At 44.2% G+C, this 19019-nt stretch overlaps 3 protein-coding genes across 3 annotated transcripts; 1 reads left to right on the top strand and 2 right to left on the bottom strand.

Annotated features, from left to right (window-relative positions):
- Positions 1–684: 684 nt before the first annotated feature.
- On the bottom strand, positions 685–11905 carry map3k2 (mitogen-activated protein kinase kinase kinase 2). The gene is made up of 17 exons (XM_085795323.1): positions 11490–11905; positions 9447–9519; positions 9057–9175; positions 8924–8964; positions 8712–8811; positions 8517–8630; positions 8321–8417; positions 8095–8225; positions 7085–7164; positions 6926–6990; positions 6737–6829; positions 6367–6606; positions 5613–5761; positions 5388–5519; positions 5132–5261; positions 4265–4442; positions 685–3618 (listed from the first exon to the last, which is right to left on the bottom strand). The coding sequence occupies exons 2-17, from the start codon at positions 9499–9501 to the stop codon at positions 3399–3401; spliced, it is 1944 nt and encodes a 647-aa protein (XP_085651449.1). The 5' UTR covers positions 9502–9519; positions 11490–11905; the 3' UTR covers positions 685–3398.
- Positions 11906–12606: 701 nt separating this feature from the next.
- Positions 12607–15384, top strand: sumo1 (small ubiquitin like modifier 1). The gene is made up of 5 exons (XM_085795335.1): positions 12607–12682; positions 13063–13137; positions 13366–13443; positions 13536–13607; positions 13734–15384. The coding sequence occupies exons 1-5, from the start codon at positions 12671–12673 to the stop codon at positions 13800–13802; spliced, it is 306 nt and encodes a 101-aa protein (XP_085651461.1). The 5' UTR covers positions 12607–12670; the 3' UTR covers positions 13803–15384.
- A 1338-nt stretch (positions 15385–16722) lies between these two features.
- LOC146990566 (claudin-34-like) lies at positions 16723–18461 on the bottom strand. The gene is made up of 2 exons (XM_085803087.1): positions 18053–18461; positions 16723–17287 (listed from the first exon to the last, which is right to left on the bottom strand). The coding sequence occupies exons 1-2, from the start codon at positions 18274–18276 to the stop codon at positions 16810–16812; spliced, it is 702 nt and encodes a 233-aa protein (XP_085659213.1). The 5' UTR covers positions 18277–18461; the 3' UTR covers positions 16723–16809.
- Positions 18462–19019: the final 558 nt, after the last annotated feature.

Here is a 19019-nt window from a genome sequence, read left to right as displayed (position 1 = left end):
TTAAATAGTTAATTTATCACCAGCGTTTAATAACAATAACGATAGATAGATAGATAGATAGATAGATAGATAGATAGATAGATAGATAGATAGATAGATAGATAGATAGATAGATAGATAGATAGATAGATAGATAGATAGATAGATTCTGAAAAACTACCCCACCTTTCTACATTTTTTTTAAAAGAACTGCACCTTTACTTTGATTCATTAAAACATATGAAATCAAAGAAAGCCCTATTGCTGTATGACAGTTTATTAACTTTTACTTTTGATTGATCCCTATAAGAAAATGTTTTTTTTAAATTTCTTTTCTATTGCTTTACTTTCTATTATTGTTCTGTTTATATCCTATTCTTTTTGAAGGTAAGAAATGCTACGCTCAGTTCTGAAAGCAACAACTTTTGTAATTGCATTTTAATATTTGTATTGTATTTTGCACTTTGCAATAAAAAAAGATAAATAAAAATCTTCTTCTTCTTCTTTCAGTTTCATGGCGGTTGGCAAACAGCGTTTCAGTGCATTAGTGTGGATCAGACTGTATAAATGAATGAATGAAATAATGAATAATACTATATTTGCTCAAACAACTAAACTAAAACATCTTGAATTCCCTCACTTCCTGCCTCACATCAACTACATTAAAACGTATCTTCTCATGAATCACCAGGACAGACTTCGATGTGAAATAAATATCTTTTATTGTTTTCATCATAGTCATAATTGTTGTAATTATGAACACAGAGCTGCGGCAATACTCCAGGATTTTGCCAAAAAACAGCAACTATTCAACGGCACCGCTGCGTCTCTCAGGACTCAACCATGCAACCATACAATCTCCCATTTAAAAAAAAAGGTAAAATAAAAAATATATATTAAAAAATTATGCGTACCACTGATATACAGATCTGATATAAACAGGCGTATTGGTCACAAACCAATTAGAATTATAAACATGGCTTCTTTTACAATACACAGAGACCAAACATGTGGGATATAAGTGTACTTTTCTTTTTAAAAAAGGGTACATTTTCATTTTATACATTTGTACATGATCTTTTTTTTCTTTTTCTTTTTTTAAATTTCATTTTCATTATTATTTTAATGTTCTCACCCCCTACAGTCAGAATGCTCAAGGCATTTTGGGCACAGTGTCCAATGAGCACAAATTGCAGTAAATGCACGTTTACAAATTCTCGCACACACATACAAATCACACACACACACACACACACACACACACACACACACACACACACACACACACACACACACACACACAGGAGTGGCAGCAGTGGCTTTAGACACTAAAGAGAACTACAGGTGTATCTTGGCGTTTGCAGGTGGCAAATACTGGTAGAGTTAATCCACTGTGGTGAACGAGGCCATCTGACGGTAGAAATGAGACGTTACATTCATGTACAGGTCATCGCTAACTGAACCATCCATCCATCCACACACACACACACACACACACACACACACACACACACACACACACTTGTGTAAAAATAAAGAATAGTCTTTAAAATGTGCAAAGAAAAGTCGCTGAACCGAACCGAGCTGCAGGAGCGACAGCCGCCGAGGAACCGTGGAAAAAAAGCATCAGTGAATAATCGATAGTGCATAATGGTCGTTAGTGCGCGTCAAGGTTTGCCAGTGCTGATTCTCCGTCTGTACCACACTGTTCCACTGTTCCTCTGTTCCTCCAGCTTGTACCGTTGTGAAAATGCATAACGAGAAACGAGGGAGGAGTTCGTCTCTCTCCACGACCTGTCGACAGGCGCATCTGTCTCTGATGCGTTTAAGTGCCTTCGAGGGAAAATGAGAACTGCGGCGCTGTCATTAGAACCTGGCTCTTCACTGACACCCAGTGGACACTGCAGGGAACAACAACAACAACATCATCTGTACCGTAATCGATCATCTCTCTGATCAGTACCAAACACAGCGCTGGAAACCTGCTGCACTACAATTTCATACCGGCAACAAAATCATGTCAGCACCACATAAAAAAAGAAGAAGTTCAGGGCCGATGGGAACATGCAGCTCCATTTAAACGTCATTGAACGCACCGTTGAGAAGCAGAAACAGCAGAATCAGCAGCTCTGCTCACAGACTCGTCCTCTCATCAATCTGTTTAAACACAACTCTCACTTCAACCTCAAAGAGACGATTAAAGAGAAGTCTGATTTCTGAGTTGAGGTGGAGGCGCGTTGAGCCGACTGTGACTGGTGCATAGAAGAGGAGCGAGCGAACAGAACGACTAAAACTAACGGAGCCGGAGTGTGTTTGTGTCCTGTGGGAGTGCAACACGAACGAAGACATGAACGCACCACGATGCGACAGCGTCATACAGCCAGAGCTCTGACCAATCAGCTGTCAGCTCCTCAGCTCCACCCACTCTCCTCCTCAGGTTGATATTCCTCATTTAAATAAACAGTTTGATGCAGCCGAACTTTACTTTCCGTCTTCTTTTGTCTCTAAACTGGAAACTTTTTCTTCAGGTGTCAGCTGCAGCGATTACCTGAGTCTGACCAATCAGAGGAGAGACGTGTCGTGCGCAACATCTGGATCCTGTGAAGCAGATGCAGATGGGACACTTTTCTTTTCAAAATAAAAGTCTGAGGTGGGTTTCGTCGGCAGGTGAACGGAGCTGAGGTGGGAGGAGCGTGTGATGCAGGAAAAGGCAGAAACGGACGTTAACGGGCTGAACTGGGATCAGCTGGATTCGGGCTAAACGGTGCGAAGGCAGTTTGTCCAGGAGGAAAAAATAAAAAAAAAGAAAGAAAGAAACGAACGAACGACAGCGACGGACGATTCTCAAGAAACTCACTGCGTTTAAAAACAGAAAAGGCACAAGATGGGGGAGGGAGGGGAGAAAGAGGGGGGAGGGGGGGGGTTACAGACAGTAAAAGCAGAGGCAGAAAGAATCTGATCTGAGAGCAGAACCAGAGTGGAGACTGTTTCTATAGCAGCGGGCCCAGGTCCTCAGCGTCGCTCCGGGTTTTGGCAGGAAACTACATTCTGGGGTCGGGTCAGCGAGATGGGGGAGGGAGGGAGGGGGAGGGAGGGGAGACGCCGACGCTGTCCCACTCCGAGACGTTTGAAGAGGAGGAACCGTACGTACAAACATAAAAAAAAGGAAAAGGAGGAGGAGGAGGAGGAGGAGGAGGAGGGAGGAAGAGGAGCTGACAAATTAAGGTGCAACTTGCGGAGAAAAATAAAATAAAGTTCATGTCCTCATACAAACAGAGACAGGAGGAGCCCCACTCCCCCTCCCCCTCCTCACCCCCCCGCTGTGGGTTCAGGGTGGAGGGGGCGGGGCCAGAGGCAGCGACCCCCCGTCAGGTTAAGGCCGTGTGGAGGTCCAGGTGGAGGGAGGGGGGAGGGGGGGGTTAATGTACAAAGATGTGCCTCAGCAGCTCGTCGGCTGACGGCCGCTGCTTCGTCTCTACGAAGATGCGTTTGAGGAACTCTCGGCAGTGGTCGGACACGTGGGCCGGCAGCACCGGGTTGGTGGGCTGCGTGGCGATCTTGAAGATGGCGGCCATGGCCTCGAACTCGGCCCAGGGGGGGCGCTGGGTCAGCATCTCCACCACGGTGCAGCCCACGCTCCTGCGGGCAGAGGGAGGGACAGGACAGGACGCCATGAGGACGGGGGACGAGGACGGTCAGTGACTCACCTCCGGACAGGAAGCAAACGTCTCTCACCAGTTATCTCCAGGAAATCGAACGCAACTGGACTTAGTTATTTGTCTAGGAAGACGTTTCACCTCTCGTCCAAGAGGCTTCATCAGTTCATGTTCACATCTGACCAGGCTGGGACTGCTCCAACTATCTGGTGTGGAGACTAGTGATGTCACCATTACAGATTTTCTTAGTACGATTATTGTCAGAGAAATAATCACGGTGTTACGATTATCACGATTATATTTATGCATTAATTAATTTCACAACACTATTAATGTGTAAAATGAAATATAGTTAAAATATACATTAAATATTTTAAATATCTATTAAAATATGACCAATTATTAATCCGCCAGGGGAAGTGTCATCAATACCAAATGTTTAAGTTAATTTTTAATCTTTTTTTTTATTACAAATGACATTCTAGCAGTCCTAGTCTGGTCAGATGCTACATGAACTGATGAAGCCTCTTGGATGAGAGGTGAAACGTCCAGTTGCGTTCGATTTAAATTTCCTTGAGAAAACTATGACCTGGACAAATGAGAATATTCACAGGCTTATCGTCTCTCACCAGATGTCGGCCTTCCTGCCGTAGCCCTCGCCGCTGATCACCTCCGGGCTCATCCAGTAGGGCGTGCCGGTCACCGACTTGATGCCTGTTCCCGACAGACAGATGGTCTGCAGCCGCCGACTCGCCCCGAAGTCTCCCAGCTTCACGTTGCCCACCGAGTCTCGGAGGATGTTGGCTCCTGGACGGAGACGGAGACAGCGTTAAGGTTTTATTTGAGTTTCTCACTGTGTCTCAATTCCAATACTTACATAATTAAAGAGATAGTTCAACATTTTGGCAAATTGGCCCATTGCCATAATCCCTATAGTCATAGCAGTAGGTTTGTTACCTTGAATTGTCGGTGCAAGCTATTTTTGCACATTCACCACGCTATGAGATAATAACAGAACGTTACCAGACAGAGTTGTTTTAGAGGGAAATTCATGCAAAACTGCTGATGCGCGTTGCCTTCAGCAACAGTTTTTCATCAAACAGTCTCTGTATTTCCCTCTAAAACAACTCTGTCTGGTAACGTTGTGTTATTATCTCATAGCGTGGTGAATGTGCAGGTCACAACTTGTCCACCAGAGCGTTGTGGAGTTGTTGGATTGTGTATTTGATGAGTTTGATGAGGGAAACCAAGAAATCCCACGAGCCTCCGTGGCGTAGCTCTGAGCAGCTCACGGCTCTGCTCCGCCGTTCTAAAAATAGCTTGCACCGACAATTAAAGGTAACGAACCTACTGCTATGAATATAGGGATTATGATATAGGGAACTATCCCTTTAAAACACATATATCTTTATTCCAATACTTCCACACTTGAACTAACTATTTTGAGTAAGTAAGTGCGTCTCAATTCCAAAGTACGTCAAAACGGTCCGTCTCACCTTTGATGTCCCGGTGGACGATCATGTTGCTGTGCAGGTAGGACACGCCCTCCAGGATCTGCCGGGTGTAGCGCCGCGTCACGTTTTCCGTCAGCGCTCCGTACGACTTGAGCTGGTCCTTGATGGAGCCCTGAGGAGAGAAAGAGAAGGAAATACCAGACGTCTCTTCGTGATATCGAATAAGTATCGATTACTGAAATTCTGGTATCGTGACAAGTCTGATCCGGTCTGATCCGGTCTGATCCGGTGGCCTCACCCCGGGCATGTACTCCATGAAGATAGACAGCGTCCTCTCCATGGTGTCTCTCAGGCAGCCGTAGTACTGGACGATCCGCTCGTGGCACAAGTTCTTCAGAAGCTGGATTTCACACTCCAACGCACTCACCTCCTAAACACAACACACACACACACACACACACACACCTTGGTCTCTGTTGTTCCCCGACACAATAAAAGACACACAGTGCTGGACCCTCCTCACCTTGCTGGTCTCCGGACTCTCCGGGTCAAACTGGACCTGTTTGACGGCCAGTTCCCGCCCGGTGTCGGCGTCGTAGCAGAGAAAGACGCGTCCGAACGCTCCCTGACCCAGCAGCTTCCCCAGCCGCCAGTTTGTGGGAGCGCGAGGAGCTGGAGGAGACGACAGCCACGTCAAACACAGGAGCTGGACCAAGAAGGAGGAGGTGTGTGTGTGTGTGTGTGTGTGTGTGACAGGGTTCCCACTCGTTTTCCAGGACATTTTCAGCTGTCTGACAGACATTAGTTTTTACGCCGTACACTGATTCATCCCCTGTCCCATTCATGCTTTGGACAAGTGTTCTTTTCATCAATGGTACCATATTTTGTACATTTAATCAGTTTGTTTCTGTGTTTATTTCTCTCTCTCATTCTCTCTCCCAGAAATCTGATTTAAAGATGTGCCGTCTATGGCTCTAATTTATGAAATAATCTCTTAAATGCTAAGAAATTATGACAAATTTATCATAGAACAGCACAAACATGTTTTTTTTTTTGGACACAAAATCCTTAGCAGGGTCTGAAAAAGTCAAATAGAGCTCTGGTAGCTGATGTCATGATGCAATAAATCATTTTTCAGGACAACTCAAGCTTTTCCAGGACATTTGACTTTTTCTCTAATTTTCCATGACTGGAAAATTGGTCAACCATTTTCCAGGTTTTCCAGATTTTCAAGGACGCGTGGGAACCCTGGTGTGTGTGTGTGTGTGTGTTCTCACAGCGGCTCGGCGGGCTGATGTCCATGACCGACAGGGTGGGGGCCGTGGTCGGGTTGGGGTTGGGTTCGATGTCGCTGCCTCGCCGCGGCCGGCGGGCCGGACCGGGAGCCTCCTCCAGGTCGGGGGTGAAGACGCTGCTGCCGCTGCTGGTGCTGGGAGACTGTTCAGTCGGACTGAAGCTGACGGGAGAACGGAAACCGTGGACCTGGGTCCGCCGAGCACGAGGGAAGGTCTTCCTCCCTGAGGAGGAGGAGGAGGAGGAGGAGGAGGAGGAGGAGGAGGAGGAGGAGGAGGAAGAACAAGTGTTAATGAGGAGTTAATCTTCATCCCATAGCTCAGTTTATCTCCAGCAGCTGAAGACTCCGCCCACCGTCGCTGTAGTCCTGGAGACCGAAGGGGATGCCGTATCGCCGTGGATACGTCCCTCCTTTCCCCGACTTCTCAAACACTGGGATGTCGTACTCTGCAGAGGAAGAGGAGGAAGAGGATGATGATGATGAAGAGCCACAACGACAGAAGAAGGAGATCAAACGGCCGTGACGACCAGACACACTCTCACCTGGGAAGTCCTGGTGGTTGTCAGGGTAACTCTGAGCTCGGGGCATCCTGGACTTCGGGTAGTCGCTGCATGAAAACACACAAACATCACAGCTCACGTGTCCATCGGTTCATCTACACACTAACGATATTGATTTCTGATCGGCGGCTGATTGATCACCTGTCCAGCGGGCTGTCTAACGACGGACAGCTTCCAGACGCCGAGTTCTCCGGACTGCTCATGGACAGAGGATCCAACATCTGAAGGAGAAAATAAAAAACAACACACAGGGTCTGAGTGACAGGAGCTCATCGTCATATTGATCCGTTATTAGGTCATTGGAAATATAGAAAACACCTCAGGTTCCATCATTTACACATTTTCTCTTTAGAGTCAGATTAACAAAAAGCTCTGATCGCATCTCTGCTGCAGACGCCTCAGCTCTGAAGCTTCAGTTTTGTATTTTTGTATTATTATTATATTATTATTGTGCTCATAATTGTCTTTCTATTTTTAAATTAAAAATAAACAATTAACACTTCGGATCTTTAATCTCCTCCTTAACCTTTTTATAAACTTTACTATTTATTCTTTTACTTTCTTATTTTGCACACAAGTTAAGCTGACACCTTCTTGTCTATTCTCACGTCTTAATTAGAACTGGTAATGCCGACTGTTATGGTTCTTATTTTATCGCAATATTATGACTTTATTTGCATCTATGCAAGACTATATTGTCTGTTATTGTAATTGTTGCTGTCATGGCTGTATGCACTTTCCTAATTTCCTTATCTCATCTCATCTCATCTCTCAACTTTCAGCTCTCGCCTTTCAACATCAGTAGCACTTTATCTCTTTGCTTTCTCAAGATTTTATCGGATTTATTTACTTATTACTTGTATTTTATATAATTCTATTTATTTATTTTTCATTCATATGTCCATTTCATTGTATCTCTTACTGTAACTACTTGGTTGTATGTAGGCCTGTATATATCTATATAAGTATGAATGTATTTCTTGTGGTAGATGTTGAATGTATATTAATTTACTTCATGGTCGTACTTTCCAGAGGCTTCCTATATTTCACTGATCTTTTGTGTCGTCTGCTGTTGAATGTTTGAAGATGCCTTTCAAAACTCTAATTAAACATTTGATCAGAACAAACTCAGAGCTCTTCTAGAGACGGACCTGGTCCATGCTCTCGGGGATGAACTCCCCCTCGCTGTTGATGCTGGTGAAGGAGCCGTTCCTCGCCACCTGCTGCAGAGCATCGGGAATGTATCCTGGAGGAGGAGAGCTGCGATCCGTCGAGTGGGAGCCTGAAGGTTCAGAGGGATAAATATCCTCATCAATATCTGCTGATCGGTGACCAATAACAACAATGACCTGATGGATCCAGAGCCGATTTCTTCACCTATCAACGCCAGCATGCTCTTCTTGTCTGCCGCCCTGAACCCCGTGTTGTCCAGCTCCTCGTGGGACGGCAGCAGGTCCATACTGGACGAGGAGTTCTGCACCCACAGAGGAAACAAAGCAGCTGTGAACAGGATTAAAAAACAACATGGAGCTTTTTTTCTCTCTCCAGATGTGTGAGGGAGGGAGCTGCCGACCTGAGACGACATCTGCAGCACCAGCAGGATCTTCAGGCTCTTCATGTGAACGCTGCGATCCAGCAGCTCCACGGCCTTGTCCAGGTCGTCCTGAGTGGTCAGAGGAATCACCAACTGCACCAAGAAGAAGGAAAAAAAACAACTTTAATATTAAAAACAAAAGCAGCAACATTCAAACTGTGTGAAGCTGCGCACCTCGTTGTTGGTGTAGTGAAGGTCCATCGTCTGACCGAAAGCCACTTTGGCTTTTGACCTCAGGTCGTCCAGCTTGACGGGTCGAGGGAACTGCAGGATCCTGAGGAGATGAAATGAAAGAGAAGAAGAAGAGGAGGAGAAGAGGAGGAGAAGGTCAGAGGTGGGAGGATGAAGCTACGTGTCTGAAGCCGTGGACCTGGTCGAAGCCTCACCTCTTCTCCCCTTTGAACTCGAACTTCACCCTGACGTCGTTCTGTGGACGAGTCACACACAAGGTTTGTTCAGAGTCCTCTCTACACTTCCTGTCTGTCTCCTTCAAATTAAAAGTCATAAAGAAGCCGTTACCTGGTTCTTGGGCGAGGAGGCTTTGGGTTTGCCCAGGTCCGACAGGAACATGGCAGGACGGCTGGAGCGATGCAGTTCGGCCAAGTCCTGCATGATCGAGTTCAGCGCCTCCTGCTCATCTGAGGGACCAGGCGCAGAAGAGTGTTACTTTATTTAATTCATTATAAAAGATAAAAGCTGATAAAAAAACAGCAAACACATAAATTACATATAAATTAAATGTCACTATAGTAACGTGCGCTAGAGTGGCACATAACAGAGGTTTACTGTGAGGTAAAGATGTCAAAGAAACATTGTTCAGGCAGAAAAAAACATTCCTTGTGTTGTAGGTTTAACAAAAGACAAAGTTGGCTTTCTGCCAAACACACACACACACATACACATACACACCCATCATCGTGGCACGGCGATTGACCCAGGAGGCCAGGAAAGAGGATTCTCCCATCAAAGGGATTCCTTTCTCCTGCAACAGCAAAAGCACAAACGTAAATCCTGACGAGCAGCTGATGGAGACGAGTCAGAGCCTGAAGCTGCAGCGAACACACGTCTGCAAAAAAAATCCCCGTTTCTACCCAAGTGAGATCGTCTGCAACCGCTGTCACTGTCACAACACGTACGGAGCACAGAAACACAACTGTGCATTTTGAATTTATGGCTTTTAATATCATCTTTGCATCATGTAATTAGCTTGGATGAACTTCTCTATTCAAACTTTCTCAACTGACTTCTCTCTGCAACAACATTATATTTAGACTAGATTATATTATAAGATCCCATTAAACTGACACACTGTGTATATTCCAGTCATGCACCATGTCATGTGACAGATGATTTCAATCATGTCAGAGATTGAAAAAAAAAAGAAAAAGTAAAAGCAGAACTTAAAGTAAAAACAAAATAGGAAGAAAACCTAACCCTGTATTAAAAGGAACAAATGAAACAGTATCAATAATAAAAGTATTGGTGCAGACTCAGAGTGTTATCATGTACTACAGTTACTGTTTTGTATCAATAGATTATTATTAATATTATTATTATTATTGGTGCAGTAATGTGCACAAATAAGCATGAAGCAGTTGGTGTTGTTCCACTGTGTTTATTATTTAGAATTATTTGGTTATTAATGTGTTATTATCTTACTTATTAATTGATCAGCTCCTAAAATTGAGTTTACTGAGGCAGTGGTGTACAGTAGCACATATATTGATATATAATAAATGGTAATACATCAACAGCTCACATTCAGTGATGATGATGATTCAATTGTTATTTGCAGCCATATGTTCACAATGTGAACTTCACATGTCCAACCAGTGGTCATGATGTTGTAGCTAAGTGTCAGTAACTGGTGTGAGGTCGTGATGAAGCCCCCAGACTGAGGCTCTGCACTGGACTGGATATTAAAGTCAAGATGGCCTCTGCTGATCAGACAGGAGCCGATTGGGTTTTGCTGATCAAGAGTCTCTGATCTTCACCGATTGATCACCAGTCTGTGAGTGACGTAAAACCTGACTACTCTATCACGCTGCTCAGAGTGGGCTGCAACATCAACATCAACATTAGCTTAGCACTTTACTACCACCACCGCCCCCTTTAACAAATCACTGTGCTGAGCTGATCGCAGCAAAGTTGATACCAACAACAACAACACAGCTGTCACTGCAGGGCTCCAGACTGCCTCGAAACTGGGACATTTTGCCCCTAAAATCTGAGACATTGCAGTTACATTTTGCATCTACATATGCATGTTTTTTTGTATTTGTTTTTATCTAACACTGGTGAAACATGGAAGACTCTGAAATCTGTCATTACAGGTGTCAGGCCAATGTGTGTGTGAGGATCATGAATGAAAAGGCAATGTGAATATTTGTTTTGCAAGTCGATTTATGGTCTGCACCCCTACATTTTCTGCTTGTGCTCCTAAAAAATTAAGTTAGATCGTCACTGTGCTCCTCGTGGGAAAAAAAGTTAGTCTGATGGCCTCCTTTACCTGATAATAATCTGTAAATTAATTAGCTGAGTAGCAAAACCTGAAGCTACATGAACAACAACAACTGTTGCTAGTGCTTGCCCCATTTGGCATTACGTGCAAGGGGCCAAAAAAACAAACAAAATATGACTGACCAATCAATCAACCAATCAAAGATGTGGCATGTAATGAATAAATAAAACCACAACAACACAATCATATATGAAGGGATGATAAGAGGAAGCTAAGCGGCTATCGGCAGCTAACGAAGAGTTCCGTGTACTAACTAGCTGTCAGGGCCAGGGAAGTTGACAAGCTAACGCTAAGCTAATGCTATCGCCAACGCTAATTCCCAGCTAATGCTAAGCTAATGCTAATGCTAATTCCAGCACTGCACGGCCATAAAGAGCAACCAGCAAACAGGTCAGGTCCGAACCGAACCGCTTCACCTGGGGTCAGCTCACCTGGTGGGTGGGGGGGAAGGGGAGGGGCTGGTTAGATTGGGTCTCACTTCCTCATCCACAGGGCCGGTGACAGGAGCCCCGGGCCCCCGCGGAGAGCCGAGCCGCCGGAGGAAGCAGAAGTTTTTGGCAGTCCGCTCTCAACTTCACTCGAGTCCTGCTGGGCCGCCGCGACGAAGAGGCCCCGAAGCCGACGGCCGTGGTGGTCAGCGGAGCCCGGCGGAGGAAGGCGTCCAGTCCCGGGTAGAGAGATGACAAGATGACGGCTTGGTCTCCCGAGAGAGTATCCTCAGGTCTGCGCGGCAACGGGAGGGCTAAGTCAACGGACAGCGGTCATTTTGTGGCTCTTCTTTACACAGTGGTTGACGGTAGCTCCGCTGTTGCCCCCAAACAGATGCGTCAAGCTAACGGTCGGTGTGCCAACCGCTACCGGAAGTGAATAGATTTCGCTGACAAAATAAAAGTGTAACGTCTCTTCGCGAGCAAGGAAAAGCATAAATACACAGTTTGTATTTTTTACGCTGACAGTTATTAACCGGAAATGTATTATTTTAACGTCGGTGGGCTTCACAGCCGACCAGCCGTGTTTGAGGTGGGGGGGTGTCACACAGAAACACAACTTTTCATGTCAGAAGAAATTAAATTTGACACGGAAGTATCCAAACATCACGTCTGTAACGTTTGCACACGCATGAGTAAAACAGATCAATATTTTAATAATAGCCATCTGAATATATAGTGTGCTATTGGACCAGTTATTCATGATTTAGCCAGACGTACTTGCAATATTTAATTCACATTGAAATACTGACATGTTGACCATCTAATAACATGTTTTTAATCGTTTGGTTTATACAAATAACACGAACCAGCGAATTGCCGACGAAAATGTATGCCTACATATACGATACGCAAATAATACTGTCATACCACTATTGAAATAATTAAATGTTTTATATTCTGAGAATATTAATTCAATAATTGCTGCATTTTTTGTTTTATTTCAGAAACGCTAAATGCGGTCTCGTGCAAAGGATATGTATCTTGTTTTGAAAGGCTCGATTTGTGTCGTCACGTCCGGTCGAAGTCGAGTTCTGACAACATCAGGCGAAAGCAGCGACTGGAGGCTACAACGCTAACGCTGTTCTCGGAGCATTTTTCACAACACAAACAGAGGAAAAAACATGTCAGACACGGTGAGATATAAACTCCAACGAGTCTTTGAATGTTTAAAAAGGACAGAAACAATAAAAGTGGCAAAGGATCGTTTTTGCGGCGGCTGCTGCTCCGTATGTAGTTATCTAACATGCTAACTGTTAGCGCATGTAGCTGCAGGCCCAGGTTTCACTGCTTATTTTGCTGCTTAGCTTAGCATAGCAGCTACCTTCGGTTTCAGTTCATTTCCAAAGTTATGGAGTGAATACGAAGCTCCACTTGTGATTTAAAACCAGAAATACACCGATACACGATGCTCAGTGTTGATAAAGTCAGAGGAACGGAGCCTGTAGGCCTGTTTACATGTGTATATGTGTACAACTGTGCTGTGTTGTGTTTATATGCTGCATTTTATACACAGGAGACAAAACCATCCAGCCAAGACGGCGGCGACAAGAAGGACGGAGAGTACATCAAATTAAAAGTGATTGGTCAGGTGTGTAGAGATGGCACTCATGATACATGTCTTTTCTCTGTAGGTGCTTTGTTTACATGTGTAGTAAAAGTCACGTGTAGGTTGTAGTTACCTGTTTATTAAGGTGCACCAGCAGCAGTTGTAGCTTGCACCATGATGGATGTGACAATGTGATTCTTACAGTGTGTTTTACATGAGTTTCTACACATTTCTGCTGCTTCTCATTGTTCTTCCTGCTTGTGAACACAGGACAGCAGCGAAATCCACTTTAAGGTGAAAATGACCACACATCTAAAAAAGCTGAAGGAGTCGTACAGTCAGAGACAGGTAAGAGACAAATGCTTTTTTGTTTTCGTTGAGCTCCATCATCACCAGAGCCTGTGACCTCACCACTGTGTGTTGGTGTGTTTTTCTTCCAGGGCGTCCCAGCGAGCACGCTAAGGTTTCTGTTTGAAGGACAGAGAATCGCAGATAACCAAACTCCAAAAGAGGTAAACTTGTCTCGAGCATCCTCAAAACCTAAATGTCTCCGTCCAACGTGTTTATAATCATAAGGGGACAATTATTCTGTAACTAAACATGTCTTTCCTGTCTCTGCTGTGTGTCTGTGTGTGAAGCTGGGGATGGAGGACGAGGACGTCATCGAGGTTTATCAAGAACAGACCGGCGGACTTTGGAATGATTAAACCTCCTGCATTTCTAAATCTTTTTTTTTTTTCTCTCTTATTTTATATTTTATTTTGTATGTATGTACGTATTTTTTGTTCAGTTTCAAACCATCTGGATCAAAACCGACTCTATCAGGGCTTCCATGTGTGTGAGGGCGTGAAGGTGAATGGACTGAGGTAAGGACGAGGACAAGGACAGTGGGTCTGCAGGGACGCTCATGATGTTGACCCCGAGCAATAGCATTCAACCACCTAGCATCTGGTTTTTGTTTTCTGTCCTTTGTTTGTCAGTGGAAGTGAATAACTCTGTCAAGGAACAAGCTCCATTAAAGGAATAGTTCACACAAAAGGAAAACGTTGTCATCTTCACATACGTCCAGGTGTCACACAGCCTTCCTCTTAAGGAGTCAAAGTGGCTGCAGACATTTTTTTCAGTAACATAAGTGACAGTAAAATGTTTTCACCTGTTTAATTTCAGCATTTAGAAGATAAAAAGTTGCACTGAGGGTCCAAAAAGTTCAGTATTTACTCAATTAACAAGAAAAGTGGAATTTAAGCATCAATTTCTAAATACATTTGAACGCCACACAATGCTGAAGTTATCGGCATGTTTGCAGCCGCTTGTTTGATTGACAGTTTTTGAAAAGAGTGAGACGAAGAGTCAGATGTTTCCTGGTTGCACTATTCCTTTGATGTGTAGGAAAACATAAGAAAAAGAGTTTGAAAGACGTCAGAGTTCGACTGCTGTTTGTGTTTTGGATCGCTGGACTTCAGAGTCTCTGTAAACTCAGAACCACTCATCATGAAAATCTCTTTGCGTGGAACCAAGTCGTTTTCATTTTGCAGCCTGTGTGTTTGAAGAACTGCTCCGTAATCAGATGAAAATTGACCTGAAATGATGATATTTGAGATTTGAAGCCTTTTTCTAAATGATAACTGTGCTCTACTTGTATATGTTGTATTCAGTATTAGAGTGTGTTTGGATGATTATACCACATGTATCTCCAGTGTCGTTTTTTAATTTATATCTGAGGGTTTCATTCTGTGATTATCTTCTCAAATATAAACCCGTTCTGGAAATGTTCTTCCGGCCGTCTCGTCCCAGTCCGGCAGACTGGGAGGACTGGGCCGCTCGTTTTTAAAGCTTTCCTTTCAGTTTGTGGGATGAAACTTTAAAAAAAAATCTGTTCTGTAAGAAGTTCCTCAAGAAGGTTTAGATCGTCCACAGCCCCCAAACTCCCTCCAAGTGTGTGTGTGTGTAATCAAATATGGATGCATGATGGAGATGCTCAACACCTGAAAGAAGACAAACAAAACACAGACGTCTGGTTGCTTTGCTCTTCAGAACAGTCGACCGTCTCCTCCCACAGGTGATGATGTGATTCCCAACCTGAGCGACTGTTGTCAGGTGAACGAGACTCCGCCCCCTCCCCCCATCCCACCACCCCGGGCAGGAAGGGCTGTGATTTGAGCCATAACGCTGATCTCAGTGCAGAGAAGGGACTGTTGTTCACCATTAGAGGAACGTTGACACAGATGGTTTGAAATTCTGGAGATGATGAGCTTTTTGCTTTTTTTGAATAAAATATTTAAGAAAAGACTTGATGTGCTTTGACACTTTATTTATTGAATGGTTACACTGTATTTTGTCCTCTTGAATGTTTAAATTATTGCATTTCAAAAACCCTAGAAGATCCAGATTGCTCAAAATGTGTTTGAATATTAACAGACAACAGTTATGCACAAGTAAAAACTATTAACAAACACGTAGTGAAGCCTCCACTCAGTGGAAGTTGTGCAGAATTATATTTCTATATTTAATTTGTAAACTTCTTCATTCTGCTTAATTTCACTGTGTAAACACCAGTTTGCTGATCTACAGAGGCCGTGGTGACAAAATGAAAGCCTCATTCACAGTTGTATTAACTCACACACTTACTTATCACATTTACGTATGTATGAACATCACTGTCGTCATTCGGCCACATTTACAACCTCATAAAGTCATAAATATCAAGTATTTATTGACTAACCCGTCCCAGTGTATTAATGTCTCTTCTCTATTCTGCCCTATGAAGGCAAAGTGCAGTATCTGTAGAAATGCCAAAACAGCTTTTTGTGTTTTTCATTGTCAGGTTTAAGCATCAAATTATGAATAACTACCAAGTCTATAATTGATAAGAAGGTGGACTGAATTAAATGTATTTTGTAGTTTGTCTTTCTGACCAATTTTGACCGTTTTATGGCAGATACTGCACTTTGCCTTGGTTTCACAGTGCTTTTTTGGATGGACAGCAAAATAAAAAGCCCAATAACTCAAATTCTACCAAATTGAAGAGAATATGCCACACTTTTGATTGGTCAAAAAAAAAAAATGGAAAAAATGCAGATACTGCACTTTGCCTTTGTAAGGCAGTATTGTTTCCATTTGTTTTTTCTGCTTTTATTTTACTTTTCTAGGTCTGGTACAGGCCCATAGCTTTACATCTCTATCTTTATAAAAACATAATTTCATTTAAAAGCTTTTAAAAACATTAATTGTGTTACTTTATCATATGTGATAAAGAAACAATGTAATTATACACTTATGTTTCTTTAAAGCAGAAGTAAGCGATCCAGTTGTTTTGGCTAACTTCCTGTCAGCTGATGGAGTTAGCAGTCCCCGCCCTCGTCCCTATTTCACCACATTCAGGCGCATCCCTTGGCTGGACACACAGAGAGGACCGCCCCTTTATGCCGTTCTCTCTCCTCATTGGATAAAGGCTGTAGGATACAAGGAAAGTTTTCTCCTCGGCTTACAGCAGAGCAGAGTGACTGACAGACCCGTGTTTCAGACCAAACACTCTATAGAAGTGATTGCTGTCGGAAGATAGAACTATTTAAGACTTATATTAACACAAACATTCTGCTTACTTCTGCTTTAACTCAGTGGGTTCAGTCTGTTCTGTCCTCTTGCAGTACCTCCACTGTCCAGCAGGGCGGCGTTGGCCCCAGGTGACCCGGCGGTGACCTCTGCGTTTTCGGGTCACAGATGTTCCTGAGACTCGAACGCTGCGTTGTCCTTCCCCACTGACGGCCTGTCCAGGTGCATTGTGGGCCGTGGCGTCGCCGCCGGCAGCCTGTACCTACAGAAAACGACCCCGGAGAGGATCATGAGCACGGCGCCCACCATCCCCACCGCGATGCCGCTGCCCACCCGCTGCGAGTCGGGTGCCGGCGGCAGCTTGAAGTCCGGGGGGAACCTGATGGTCTGGTTGGTCACCACGGAGCTCAGGTTCCACACCAGAGGGACCAGCGCCATGGCGGCCGCCACCAGGCACAGTGCGCCGGCGCCGGAGAAGGCCAAGCGGATGGGCGAGCTCTTCTCCAGGCCGAAGTAGACGTTCCTCAGGGCGTAGACGCCGCCCGCGTTCCCACAGAGCCCCACCAGCACCGACAGCACCATGAGAACCTGCCCGGCCGCCAGCTCCGGGGGCGTGAAGGCCTCGGTCAGCCCAATGCTCCTGCAGGTAGGGACGTCACCATTACAGATTTTCTTGGTGCGATTATTGTCAGAGAAATAATCACGGTGTTACGATTATCACGATTATTATGCATTAATTAATTTCACAACACAATTAATGTGTAAAATCAAATATAGTTAAAATATACATTACTAATTATAAAATATTTTAAATATCTATTAAAATATGACCAATTATTAATCTGCCAGGGGAAGTGTCATCAATACCAAATGTTTAAAGGGATAGTTCAACATTTTGGCAAATTCGCCCTATTGCCATAAAGAATGTGCAGGTCACAATTTGTCCACATGATTATTTTGGAGTTTTTAGATTGTGTATCTGATGAGTTTTAAAGGGACAAGGGACCAGTACCATTCACCTTTATTGTGTTCGCTGAGCAGCTCGCGCCTCTGCCCCATGGATCTCAAAACAACATGCACCGATAATTAAAGGTAATGAACCTACCTCAATGACTATAGGCATTATGGCAATAGATGAATTTGCCAAAATGTTGAACTATCCCTTTAAGTTAATTTTAATATTTTTTTTTTTATTACAAATGACACTCTAGCATTTAAACTCCTACCAATTCAATGCTACGTTAGGTAAATGGACCAGTATCTGTGCATTTACCTTTACTTTGGCGCAACATCTGCCAACACAGTTCATACATACAATCTTTTTTTTGAAAATGGCGATCAATTAATTGTGGCGTTTAATACCGCGATTAATTATGAAAACAAGTAATTGTCGTGACATCCCTACCTGCAGTGCATGACCCTATACCCGGGCGTGACGGAGGCGTGGCTGTTGAAGCACGCCCGCCACACGCCCACCCAGGCCACGCCCGAGCTCACCGCCTCGCTGTCCGCCACCAGCCACACGCGCCACTGGATGAGCCCCAGCGCCACGGCGGTGAGCGTCCAGCCCACGCAGCTCATCCACAGGGCGGCCAGCTGGGCGTGGGCGGTGTGGACCAGGTAGGTCATGGCGTTGGGCGAGGGGGCGGAGCCACAGCAGAACCTCGGGGGAACCACACAGGAAGTCCTGATCCCAGCTGAACCGGGGTCAGAGCCGGGCGCAGGGCGGCATGATGGGAATCTCAGTCGTCGGCTTCCTGCTCTCTGTTTACTCTCTTCTGCACACCTTCCTCTGTCACCTGGGTCGCCGTGGTTACCTGGACACACCTGCAGCGGCTCTGACAGATCACACACACACACACACACACATTGAGAGAACAACTCAGGCACAGCAGATCTATATTAGGCTTCATGTTATCTGTTGATTTTACAGTAGAAAGATAAGAGAAAAAAACATTGTCATGTATTAAATATATTTATACACCTTTAATGTATTCATTCAGATCTAATTTAATCTCCATTTAACATAAAAGGGAGAAGAAATTATCACAAAGACAACAAAAACTAAGATATTATAAACAAAACTACAACTATCAATGGTTTAAAGTACATAAAGTAATACATATTTAATATTTAATGTACCTACCAACCTACATAACACACCTATATATATATATATATATATATATACACACTTGTATCACTCTTATCAGCTCTAGTGCGTTAACTAATTGAACAAAGATCAAACTGACGTCACACGACTCATCACATCAACGTTTAGAAGCTGTTATAACATCAACCTGTTTCAGGTGATGTTGTCGACCTGATGGGTTGTTTTTTTTACGTACCTGTTCCAGTCGTCCGCCTGTCAC

Source organism: Trachurus japonicus, chromosome 2 (assembly GCF_045865225.1).
Source record: "Trachurus japonicus isolate A0001 chromosome 2, Traja_1.0".
NCBI classification, from domain to species: Eukaryota; Metazoa; Chordata; class Actinopteri; order Carangiformes; family Carangidae; genus Trachurus; species Trachurus japonicus.
This window is presented reverse-complemented; position numbering and strand designations above follow the sequence as displayed.